The sequence below is a fragment of the Lonchura striata genome, chromosome 2 (assembly GCF_050655825.1).
Source record: "Lonchura striata isolate lonStrDom1 chromosome 2, ASM5065582v1, whole genome shotgun sequence".
NCBI lineage: Eukaryota > Metazoa > Chordata > Aves > Passeriformes > Estrildidae > Lonchura > Lonchura striata.
The window spans coordinates 74,765,273-74,778,467 of record NC_140704.1 but is presented as its reverse complement, the minus strand read 5'-3'; the positions used below and the strand labels follow the sequence as shown (position 1 = coordinate 74,778,467).

At 38.6% G+C, this 13,195-nt stretch overlaps 1 protein-coding gene across 39 annotated transcripts in view; it reads left to right on the top strand.

Moving 5' to 3' along the window:
- Positions 1–13,195, top strand: part of TNS3 (tensin 3) — a 186,414-nt gene that overhangs the window by 161,787 nt on the left and 11,432 nt on the right. For 36 of the 39 annotated variants that reach the window (XM_085571626.1, XM_085571623.1, XM_085571620.1 and 33 more), the window contains 5 exons: positions 1,248–1,888; positions 2,519–2,605; positions 6,477–6,605; positions 8,845–8,940; positions 12,774–12,851. In XM_085571626.1, the coding sequence (XP_085427752.1) occupies positions 1,248–1,888; positions 2,519–2,605; positions 6,477–6,605; positions 8,845–8,940; positions 12,774–12,851 (1,031 nt within the window). Of the gene's footprint in view, positions 1–1,247; positions 1,889–2,518; positions 2,606–6,476; positions 6,606–8,844; positions 8,941–10,430; positions 12,602–12,773; positions 12,852–13,195 lie in introns of those variants that run through there. The other 3 variants (XM_085571642.1, XM_085571644.1, XM_085571624.1) reach the window with 3 other exon arrangements.

Sequence of the window (13,195 nt, the reverse complement as noted above, 5' to 3'; positions counted from 1 at the left end):
TAAACTTCTTTATAAATATTTTTTCTATATTTTTTTTATTTCACCTAGGAGGTAGCTACAGCTCTAGAGTTTTTTTTTCTTGCAGCAATGCATCTTTCCATTTGCTTACCTTCCATGTCTTTAATGGCCTTTCTGATTTGAGCTGTTTAAATGTACTGGCATTCATTTCCACAACTCCTTTTAATTAAAAATCCTTTCTCTTTTGATGTATATCTTATGTCAGCTTTTTATCTTTGCATTTTGCAATGAGTTTGTTCTCTCTGGATTTGGTAATATTAGTGATATTTTCCAGCTACTGCCTAAGGGCATTTGCGTTTTAGAAGCAAGGAGACAGCTTAAACTTTTACCAAATGATTTTATCAGATGCTTAGTTTCCTTTGTTTGGAAGGACATTTTTTTTTTTTTTTACTTGAACACGTAGAATTGCTACCCAGTAGAAAAACAGAATGTTTACTGTTGAAATATTTAATTCTATAAATCAGAATTTTTCCACTGTCAAATAAATTAACCACTGGACCTGCCTCCTTTCTTTTTGTTTTTTTAATATAAATTGTATTGAAATAATCTGGCCCACAAGTTATTCCTTGTGAACTGTGTTCTTGCCATTATCATAGTTACTGATTTGTTGTGTGATGGTGCATAACCACTTCCTCAGCCCATTTATTTTCATTTTTATTCTGGTGAGTATAAGACACTGCATGAAAGAACTGGTATGGTCGTGTCATATTTATTCCATAAACCTCTACCTCTAATGCAGCTTTGGCATTAGAAATTGTTGCCTCATATTGTTATTTTTCAGGTAGCACTTTAAAAGCTCATCAGGACCACTGTATGTGAACCAATGCTGCAAACACCCTCACTAAACTGATATTAAAACTAACCCCCTCAAACAGGGAGAAGTATTTTTAGCTGTCATTAATTTAATGGATTGGTTTACAGTGCAAACTCAGAAACTATCCCATCCACATGGCTAGGTGAAGGATGAGATAAGACAGAGCATAATCATATACATTGAAGAAGTTACAGGTTAGGGTAGGGTTGGAATCCTTGATCAACTGCATTGCCTGGTCCGGCATAAAGAGCACCCTGAGATTTTTGTCCTGAGTGTGATGTTTCATTTCTTTCAATGACTACTGAAGTATGGGTTGTACAGTAACATTTTAAAGGAATGATATGGCTGGTGTTTCATTTTTGTGTTCAATTTTTAGCTTTTTTTTTTTTTTTTTTTTTTTTTTTTTTTTTGACAGCTCTTCTGCAGTAGAATATCCTTGGCTTGAAAACAGCTCTAAAGCTTCCCTGTCAACCCAGTTTTCAATGGCCAACACCAGGCAGCCAGGAGGTTACCTTGTGCCCTCTGAATTTTCAAGCGCTGTGCAGGATGTCTCTCTCCTGTCTCATTTCCAAACTCCAGGAATGCAGATTGTCACCCTGAGCAACCTGGAGAGTTCACCAGCAGAACCACACCAAGAACATGATATCAGCAGCAGTGCCTATGCCTACCTGAGCTACAGTATGGGTACCAGGGACAGTAGCTCCCCTCAAGAGGAGACACAAGCTACTTACATAGCCAATGCTAGCACATCTAAAACGCTGAGCTCATTAGTGGCAAGTGCTGATGACAATGACTTTTCGACGCCAAACTTTGTTACCATGGCCTCTGGACACAGCAGCCAGAACAGTACAGTTTTGCATCACCATGGAGGGAACCTACATGCTCAGCCACCTCTTCCAGAGAAGAAGAGGTCCTCTGAAGGAGAACGTTCCCTTGCCTCTGTGTCACCTTCTTCAAGTGGCTTCTCTAGCCCTCACAGTGGAAGCACAATCAGCATTCCCTTCCCAAATGTCCTCCCAGATTTATCAAAAATGTTAAGCCCTTCCCCGGTGCCAGGTAGGTTCTGTATCAGAGAAATGCAAAATACATTAGATTTTATATGAGTTTATAAAAATAATTATGGGGGTTTTAAAAGTGGAGAGGGGAGAAAAAAAGTAGTGGAATGAGAATTCCGCAGAGGACTTGAATGTTTGCAGTAAATGGTGCCAGTTCACTATCTTCAGATTCATTATTCAGGAAGCAAGGCTTCAGATTTTCTTCTGCTTCCTAGAAGTCAGTGATTGGGCAGCCTACCTTTTTAGCTGTCAGACTACAATGGACCAGTATTGAGTCCAATTTCTTTTAAAAAGGGCTGACTTCTCTCTACACCTTTTAGAGTTGTACCAGGAAAAGTAAAATATGTACATGTGTGTTCATTGTGCCCTGTTGAGAAGTTTGTATTTAATGCAGCTTTATAACTAAAAGTTTTTAATATTTTATAGATTTTGCAAAATCAAAACATCAAACATGCTTTCAGAATCGTAGTGTGTGTTATTATATTTGCTGGTTCTAAAACAGCTCAGTTTCTCTAAACTGGCCTAATGATGAGTTTTTTGAGTAATCATGGTGATTGGAAGCTGGAAAGAAAAGTAAAAACTATTTTGTATTTTAAAAAATTCTTGACTTTCTTTCCCTTTTATTTCACAGAAAACACAGCTGATAAACATGTGACTGTAAAATTTGTTCAGGACACATCCAAGTTCTGGTATAAGCCAGATATTTCAAGAGAACAAGGTATATCAATTGATAAATATTCTGACATATCTGTTCATAGAAAAGCTGGTTGGTAAAGTCTTGATTTTAGATACATACCTGATCTCCAAAAGAAATATAAAACCTAGAAAGGCCACAGACAACCCCTCCTGTTTCTTTTGTTGAAAGCCTGAATTTGAGTATGGAGGGCAGTCAAATAGTCATGAAAAATATTCAGTTAATCAAGCAAATTATTAGCCTAACTGAACTATGAAGTAATACAGATCTACATGTGGTAGCTGCTGCAAATGCTCTTTGATGTGAAGCTGCAGATTTTCTAATGGTAGATATGCATGAAACAACACCAAATGGCTGTCTGCTCTCTGAAACCTTTTGAGTATGTGTTCTGACATGATCTCAGAATAATTCCTTAGCTAGGTCACCACAAAGGTATCCTCACCCACCAGTACTTTTGTAGCCTGAATTTCACTGTCAAGTGATATACATTATTAAGTGACATACATTAAAGATCACTACCATGGAACAACATCTTTATGATGTATGATGCAGATACAGTACTTTTATATGTAGATGTATTATTGAGTGAACTGAAGAAAACTTTTATTACCTATGTGAAAATTAATAATCATGAGCACCAGGAGTACTGCATCTGGCATATAGGAAAGACAGACAGACCTGTTGGAGCTAGTACAAAGGAGGGCCACCAAGTTGATTAGAGGAATGTAGTATGTTTCTTATGAGAATTTTTCAGTCTGGAGAAGGAAATTCTCCAGACTGAATTCAGAGTGATCTGATTGCAGCCTTGCAGTACCTGAGGGGAGCCTATAAGAAAAACAGAGAGGGACTTTTTAAAAGAACATGTAGTAGTGACAGGGCAAGGTGAAATGATTTCAAACAGAAAGTATGTTTAGATTAAATATTAGAAAAAAATTCTTTACTGTGAAGGTGTCGAGGCACTGCCCAGAGCAGCTGTAGATGCCCTCCGTCCATGGAAATGTTCAAGACTAGAGTGGATGTGGGTCTGGTGTAATTAAAGTTGTCTCTACTCATGGCAGGAGCACTGGAAGTAGATGATCTTAAAGGTTCATTCCAATCCAGGCCATTCTTCATGATTCTATGAATTTACAAACTCTCCCTCCAACACTACGTGTATAAGCATGCTGGGTGCTTGTTACAATCCACTAATCATAGAAGAGCAAAGTAAAGTTAGCTCTCTGTGGATTACAGATAGAAACTTCAGGTTTGAATATTCTGTGAAATGAGACTAAAACCAAACAAGGTTAAATGTTGTTACCAAAAAATTGATATATTTTATTTAACAGTAAATGAGAGAGAAAGAGAAAGAAATAGAAGAAGAGGTTGTGGGGGGACAGGAACAGATTAAGTAGAAGTATATCACCCCTCTGTGGGTCCCAGGGTTAATACAAGTAGGGCCAGATGGGAGTGCCCAGGTACCTCCCCTGAAGGGGGACAAGTTTGCTACTCTATCTTGCAAGATTCTCAATCTGTTGCATCACTTTGCGTCATGTATAGGGCTGTGGTGCAAGGCCTCAGGAATGAGTCGGGGGAGTGCTTTAGGGGTCTTTATTGGATTATGACACTTCCTCAGCTTCCCCTCACGTGAGTGTCTTGTGGATGTGGCTTTCCCAGAGTGGGGGGTTTTACAGCTGAGCCAGTTTGTGTAATGGAGGATGGATCTTCACTGCCTCTGACCAGAGGTCATGACGTACACCTGTGGGCTATGGCCTCCACCCTGAAGCCATCTAGGGATGACTTTCAGAACAGCTGCTGACCTTGGCCCTCCTGTGAATGCATCCTTCTCCCCCAGCCTTATCAATTTCTTTGCAAACCTGAGATGATTGAAAAGCAGTGTCACTTCTATCTTATCTTAAGCTTTTTTAGGTGGTTAAACTCACAGTTCAGGGTTTCAGTCAGGAGGTCCATTCAGGGTGTGGTGGGCTTTGGTGGTGCAGCTTTGTTACACACTTTTGCCATAATGGGCAAAAGTTCTTTATAACAGTGTTTCAGCTACGAAACAATACCATTTCAGTCTCTGACAGTGCTTTCAAATGCAATTAATCTGACTGCGCTTGTGTTTATACTATAATACTCAGCTGTAGTGAATTGTGATTAATGAGCTAAAGCAGGACTTTAAACTGGGATTTTTTTAAAATGTGGTTGTCAGGAAAAATCACTAACTAGCTCTGCATTGAGAAGGATATTTATACTAAATCAAAATAATGTGAACTTCAGCTATTGGCAAATGTTGAATTTCTATGTCTGTCTAGTTACTAGGTTCTCAGATGGTGAGGATGTTCTTTTGTAGTGGTAAATATGATGCCAGAAGAACAGTGATTATAGAAAATAGAGCATTAATTCATTTTTGGATGATACATTGCCGGTCCTTTCACTCCAGTCCCCTTCATGTTATCTACTCACCACTCATGATGAGAACTGAGTGCTTAAATATACAGAAAAATACCTCATGTGATGTCTGTCCAGTGAGGGAAGTAGGTATAAAGCAATTTTAAATCTAACTGTTTGAACAAATGAAACAACAGTCTTCCCAACCTTTTAATATGCCTATTTTCATCTTTGAAGTAAAACTTCTTTAAAAAATGTTTTAAGGTACTCTTACTGATCTTTTTTGATCTTCTTTCCCCTGTGTTTAATAGACTGCTCCTGTGACAAATTATTACTAAATAATTACAAATTATTTAGAAGTGTTACATACTGCTTAATTGCAGGGGTTTGTGTATCCTCTCAAAACAAAACGTATTGTGAAAAAAGGTTCTTTCCTTTACCATCTGACAGATGAAGAGAATAAAATGCATATGTGTTTGCTTTAATTGCTTTGACAGAAGAGATAATTATGTCTGCATTTTCCTGATTTTTTTTTTTTTTACTTTCCTTTTTTCATGAAAAGAACCTTTGCTTTGTAAACATTGCTCAGGCCTTGCAAAATATGCCTTTGTGCCCCATATGCATAATATCCATGTTCTGTATGAACAGTCAGTTAAGGAGTCTAGCGTCCAATTTGGCTTCTTTCTAGGGTTTCTCTGAAGGCATCCTGATGGTTGGAAATTCTAGAAACAAAGTATACTGGTATACACAAGTATTTCTAAAACTTGTATGAGGGAGAAAAGAAAGCAAAGTACAAAGATTTATTAAGATAAATAATTAGATTAACTTTTTGTCTCTTTTAAAAGTAAGTTTAAAATTTTGGGCTACTAGATTTCAAAGTCTGCAAGTGACTTGTGCAAAGTAGCAGCAATTTCCCTGGAAGTGTTCCCTTTTGGAGAGGACTTCATATTGCACTTTCAGAAGAGATCCAAAATACAGATGAAAAACACTTCAAAGAGCAAAATATACACTTACATTCCTTCCTTTGCTTTAAAACTCCTAAGGCAGTAAGGTATCTTTGCAGGGACAAAAACTTGGTGGTGGATGAAAATGAATCTGTTCTGCCTGTTGAGGCTGAATAGGAAGTGAAAAACAGTGCTGTCTAGTCAGTGGGAATTACATAGAACTATGCACTCTTTTAACAAATTGACAAAATCTAAGCAGAAGTAGACTTCCTCTTGCACTGGTTGTAGGAATTCTGGTGATATCTGAGCACTCTTCTTAGTTTAAAAACCAGTAAAAATCAGGGTTCTGTACTTCAGGCTTCTTTTAAAATAAGTATTTGTGAGATATGGACAAGGTGTTTCTGCTTAGGTCCCCCAAATATGCTTGATTGTGTTTTGTTGTACAGCAATGAGGACAGAGAAAAAGCTCTTACTTCTTCTGGTGTCCTATTCATTATACATTTGTACTAATGTACTTTTTGAGTGTGTGCATTGTTCTTAAAGTGTTTTTTTGTGTTTTGTCTCTTTTCTGGAATCCCTTGCAGCCATTGCTGTTCTCAAGGAAAGGGAACCTGGGTCTTTCATTGTTCGAGACAGTCATTCTTTCCGGGGAGCCTATGGGCTGGCAATGAAAGTTGCCACACCACCTCCTTCTGTGCTACAGTTAAAGAAAGGTACTTCTATATATTATTTTAAAAGCTATACATAGTATGTAGTCCTTATTTGTGGGTAGCAATCTGTTGGAATCTTCCCCTCTTCTCATAAGTGCAACTTGAATTGCAGGTTACATTTGATGTGTTGTTAAATGAGACTGGATACGATGCCTGTTATACTATATGGTTTGACCTTGATTTCTGTTGTGGCTGTGCATATGTTGTACCTCATCAACCTAACAAAAATCAGTGTAATCTCAGCAATTGGTCTTCCCTAGCAATCAGAAGTTTGCATTTGATTCACAGGCTACAATGTAAAGTTTTCACTCAGCTGGAGGGCTGAATATTTTTGATCCCAAAGTTTTGTTTTGAGACAGTTCTATCTCAGATATAAATCTGAAGAGATTCCTAAGGGTTATTCAAAAGAAGTGGTGATTTATACATCTACTCTGTCAGCTCTAGTGCCTCCATGTATAGCTCATGCCTGATAGTTGTGAAACATAAAGTGAGAAGAACATGCAGAAATCTTTACTTGGTATATGGAAACTCAACAGCCATTATCTGTAGTGTTCTTGGTTCCATGTGTACTACTGCAAGGTTAGTGGGGTGGTTTTTATTGCTGCTGTTTTTCTTTTACAAAGCTTATTTCGTTTCATTAGTACACAATGACTGGTGAGGTAGGCAATTAAGATTACAGGAAAGCATTTATTCTTAGTGCTGTTTTTATGGAAGTATGGTTTTGGCTGGTTTTATTTGTTTTTTGTTTGGCTGTTGATTTGCATTTGCTTACTCTGCGGCAACTTGATCAGTTCACCTCTATCACGGTAACACTTTGAATTTGTTTTAATCTGGTGTCTTGAAACACTTTTTAGTAACAACTTGCCATGTAGTCCTTTTTGTTGCCAATAAACATCAGCAGAACCAGTCCAATGACTTAACTTAATGAACTCAGTGTAGGCGTACTGGGGTGATGATAGCAACAACTAGGAGGCAAATTGTAAGGTGGCATGTAAGTAGTCTTTTCTTACAATCATTGGTAAAGTCCAGGAAGACATGAAAAAGCTCAAAATCTGCCAGCCTTTAAGAGACAGTTTATGTTAGTAATAGTAAGACTAGCATTCTTCCACTTCTTGCTTCATGATACTTAGCATTTTTGGTTTCTGCTGTTTAATCCCAGAAGGCACACATGGTTGTGTTTCCTGTAGTGTTTCTTGTTCCAGGCTTTTCCTCCCTATATATCTTGTAGTAATTTATTTTTAATTTGTGAGAGCATAACAGCAGTAAGCTATTTGAAAAAGTGATCAGTGCAATATTTGCCTGCATAGCCCGTATTAATATATTCATCTGTATTGGCCTGAAAGTCAACCTTTGACGTGTTTCCTGATAGATCAAAGAGAACACCTGTTTGTAGCTCTTTTGTTAAGGTTTGTATGGTTTGTCCTGTTGGTATGAAATAACCTTTTAACTATTTGGAGAAGGTTAGTTTTGTAGTCAGTTATGAAATACTGTGAATCCATCTTCCAAGAAATATTTGTCTTACTTATATGTCTGCATATATATGTGCGTGTTTAAAAGAATGCTAAATCTCAAGGGAATTTCTACATGTCGTGGACTTAGAATCTCCTCTTTTAATCCAACTTTATGGTTTTGGTTTGTCTTAGATTCCTGAGATTAAAACTGTCTTAAAATTCAGTGAAACCTTAATGCTTCATGTAAATTTTTATTTTCAGGAGCAGAGACTTAGCATGAAACTGCAAGCATTTGGAAATGTAAAAATGCCCTGAGAGAATTACCATCATTACTTTTGTGTAGTTTACTATTCTTTGAATCTAGGGAGCTTCTGTGAACAAAAATGTCATTGGAAATGGGAATATTTTTTCATACTTTTCTTTCTTTTCACTTTGGATACAAGTTCTTTTAGTGGGCAAATGCATCAAAATTTCTAACCATTCATTTTTCAAATTTCTGTTCCTGTCTGTAGCTGGGACCATATTTGGACATTTTTGGACACATGTCAGTCATTTAAGAATATAAAACTATTTCCTCTGGCTGTCTTAAAAATGAGCTGTCTGCTTGTTTGTTTTTTGAAAAACGACCTTTTAAATACATCTTGTATCTTGTAGAGTAGGTCTAATTGTATTCTTTTTATTTTGTATATAAAACATTTGGTAGTAATGTGGAAAAAGTGCTTCATAAAGACCTAGTTTGTGAGAGGTGTCTGTTAATTGCTTCTTTTCATGAACTTTCTTTTTCAACACAGTTGGAGATTTGTCAAATGAACTTGTAAGGCATTTTCTGATTGAATGTACTCAGAAGGGGGTACGCTTGAAAGGATGCCCAAATGAACCATATTTTGGTAAGTACTGTGCATCACAGAGACTGAGAAGATGGAAACAGTAGGCATTTGCCAGTGCTGACTTGGATGGAATACATATGAGAGACTACTTTGTTTGAGTTCCTGATGACTTCTGTAGGAGCCCATTCCAAGGTTTTGAGAGCCTTTTACACATTTACCGTAAGCAGATGTGCAGGGCACTCTAGCATAGATGCACATGACCAGGCTTCAAACAGTCAAGCTTGTCTATCACTACAATGTTTCTGCAGAAAGCTGACCTAAATCTCTGCTATCATCCTAATGGATTCAGGACCTTTTGTCCAGTTTTTATTTATGCCACATATTAGGTGGCTAAAAATGACACCAGAGTGAGATAATCACAAAGTACATTATGCTATGTCAGTACAGTATTCAATATAATATGATGGAAGTACAATACCTGTCACGGCAAACAGCCGAAGACCTACCTAGCTGTTGACTCATTTGCTTTCCCCTCATTTGGGGTAGGAGAGGAAAACAGATGTGAGAGTTTATGAGTTGAGATGAAAATAGGGATGCTAACCAGTTACAGGGCAAAAGAAACTCAATTGGAAAAAATTATTTTAATGTTTTTCCAATTAAAATCAATATTCAGGCAGTCAGATGTTGAGGGATAAATTTAGTGAAGATAGCTGGATTTGCAAGCTGGAAGTGCAAACTGCAGATTGGTCTATGGTTGTCCCAGGCAAGAAGGAGGCCATGACCTGCTGACTCTTTGCATAACAAAGGGCTCCAGGACCTGTGTGGCCAGGTGACCAGACAGTCAAGAGGTGCAGCAGCAGCAGCCAACCCCTAGACTTTCCTGTCTTTTGATTTGTAAGAGTATCTCTCCTCTGAGGCACCCAGTTTGAGCTGTTAATTTGTTATTAAGTTGTTGCACCAAAATTAAATTGTTTGAGCCTGAGACTGCTAAGGGAAACCTGGGGTTGAGCTTCTGAGGAAACATCTGTGTATATACAGTGTGTATATAAGTGTGGAGTGTGTAGCTGTGAAGAGGCTTTGAGCACCCGCTCACGTGATGTGAGAGTGACTGCAAGAATGGCTCCTGGATGGTCAGACAGGGAAGTTTCCTTAACGTGAGGAAAAAAGGCAAGTATTAAATAACGCTTTTCCTTCCCCTTTTCCAAGCTCAATTTCACTGCTTCCTCAAAGACTCCTCATGCCCACTGCAGTGGGTTTGAGTGCATATGGTCATTACTGAACAGTTCCTCTGCTGCTTCATCCCTCTCCCAGTTTTTCCTTCCTGGGATGTGGGCTTTCCTTGTAGGCTGCCATCCTGCAGGGAAAAAAAAAACTGTTTGAGCATGTGCTCTCTGTTAACCACAGAAAATGTCCCATCTGTTCCAGTTTGAGGTCTTCCAGAGGCTACAGGGTGGGGGATGGCAACTTGGATACCCAGAGCATCTCCTTCTCCTCCTCCTCTGTCCATGGCAGTCTCTCTGCTGTATCTCACCCAGCCTTTTTTTCCATAGGTGCCCTGCAGTGGATCTGCTGGAATGGGCTGTGTTTGGCATGAAAAGCCCCCCTGAACTTTACCGAGAGGTCATCCTGCAGCCCTCCCAGCCCTTGTTACAGGCCTTTTCACGTACACCAAATATACCTGTGAAAGGGTCATCTACTATAAAATTAACAGATGTGAAATTAAAGTAGTATTTAAAATAAAGGTGGATTGAATTTTATCAGTATTTGCTATGAGACTTACCTTAAATGAGAACTTTTAGGCCATTCCTACCTCAATCTTGTTTAGGCACCTATGTAGCCCTACTAGTGATTTAGTTTGAACATCTCCTAGTCTTTCAGTTTGCACAGCCTGTGCTGGTTTGAAAATAAACCACAGTGAGAGATGAACCCCACACAAATACCTTGAGAGCAGGTCAGAGTTAAAATTTAATAAAAAATATTACAGTAAATACAGTGATACAGAAAAGCTGGCTTAAATTTACTAAGTCAGAGTACAATCTCACACCCTGTTGGTCAGGGTGCTGGTTGTAAGCTGATTAAATACTGGTTGCAGTCCTGTTGAAGTGATGATTGCAGTCTTTTTGAAAGCCATGGTCCTGTGAAAGGTCTGGTCTTCCTCTGGGTCTGTTGAGCAATGGTGGTGGTGCCTTAAGTCCCCAAAACTCGAGATGATAAACAGTCAGGTTCAGGTGGTACCTCCCTTGGGATGGGGAGTTTCACAATGGAATGATGCAATACTCTTTGACTCATTGCAGTCATCCATTCTTGCTGGGGTCATTGAGTCTGGGATGGCCTCATGATAGCCCCTGAGCAGAGATGACCTCCTCAGGATGGGTGTAGTTACCACAGCCTGAGTTAATTGTGAAGACCATTGTACCTTGCAGGGTTTGCCTCTTCTCCCTTATCTAATACCCAGCTTGCAGTCTGAAGGGTTGAGTGTACACTGGGCAGCTGTTAAAAATGACCCATTGTTAACACTTAATCAAGAATTATATAGATGGGCGTAAGACAGGAAAACTGGACAGAACAAATGCAGATCAGGCCAATGTGGTCAATCAAACATTCTCCGTTTATTAGTTAGAAGATGGCAGTTTATATACACTTCAATATAGTTTACAGTTTACTAAGGCACTCTCAATGGCAAGGTAACATTGTTTGTCTTTGTCTTAAGGTGAACTAAATTCCACACTATAAACCTATACTAATTTACACCCAGAAAACCCAGTGCTTCATGTCCACACCTTATAATTTCTAACTGGGCCACAAACTCTTTTACTGTCATAGGCTTTCAAGGCCTCACAAGGCCCATACCTGAGGCCTAGGCTGGAGTAGCTCAAATCTCATTCCAGACATAAATCATGCCTTCTCTCTCTCAGAAATTCTGCAACAGATGGGAGTAGAATACATAGCTTGGTTACACCCCACATAGTAACCCAAGATGTAGGCTCAAAACTGGTTCACAAAGTAGGTTAACAGGCACTATTACACGTGTTTATGGGTAAGATTGTGAAGGGCTAATAGTATCGAACAGTCTTTGCATTTCTGTAAGACCCTTGTAAAATTGGGTTATCATTCTGTTTCAAAGAAATTTTTGATGGATTGTAAAGATGTGGTTGGTTTTGGTTGAACTGGGATTTTTCTCCAGCACATGGTTGTAATGTTAGTAAGTGGGATTGAAGAATGTAGTTTTGTACAAACAGGCTGATGAATATTATGCCTTCTTCTCACTCCTTATAGTCTCACGTGCTAATATCAAAGATAACTAATATTGAATGACTTCAGTTAAGCCAAGACCAAATTGCAAGGGTGACTTTGAATAAAAAAGAATAATCATTTAATAGAGAATGCTATGTACATCACTTCTGCATTGAAGAGGTTTTACCTGGACTATCCCTTTCAAAACTTTCAAAATTACAAAATAGAGGTGTGTGTGGACAGAACATGAGGAAGACTAGGTGGCTAAGAGGTAGAGCTTTCTTACCTCATCATGTAGCATAAGCAACCTCTTGTGCTCTTGCCACCTTCATAAGAATTTACTACATTTAATGTAGCAGAAGCCAAGAGCCTTGAAAAGAATTTGCTGACTTGTGTATGTTACTGATTCTGTAATTTTTGTGCTTTCTTCATTTGAAGTACAGACATTTAGGTTAGGATCTAAGTAGTGTATATAGCAGGGAAAGGGAACATATGATTGTGATTAATGAGTTCAAGATCTTGGCTTAGGTCCCAAGAGATTTTTAAAGTGAAGCAGAGGGAGCCCTTATTCTGTAAAATACTTGAGAGTAAATATAACTTAAGCATTCTTGTTGCCTACCAAGTTAACTGTGCATGTCTTGTTACTTTTCTGACCACAGGGAGTTTGGCAGCTCTGGTGTATCAGCATTCCATCACTCCATTGGCATTGCCCTGCAAGCTCCTCATCCCAGACAGAGGTATGCTTGTTGAAGTACAGATGACATATTCCCAGCCAAGTTTTGCTTCAAAGTGTCAGTGTCTGAAGGCAGGTGAACGTGTCACAAGTTGACATCTAAGCAGAAACTCACCGAGGAGGAAGCTGTGGTGTTGTCTTCAGTATTGATGATGACCCTTTATCCAAAGTGTGGTTATGAGCATACTGGTACTGTGGTATTCCAGTCATAAACATATATTCATCATGGAAATCCATGCAGTAATTTACCACGTGGGAAGACAAATATATTTCTTAGGCATAACATTATGCCCATGTATGGTTAGGCTCAACCACTCATTCAAGTCCAGATAGCAAAAGGACAAGTAG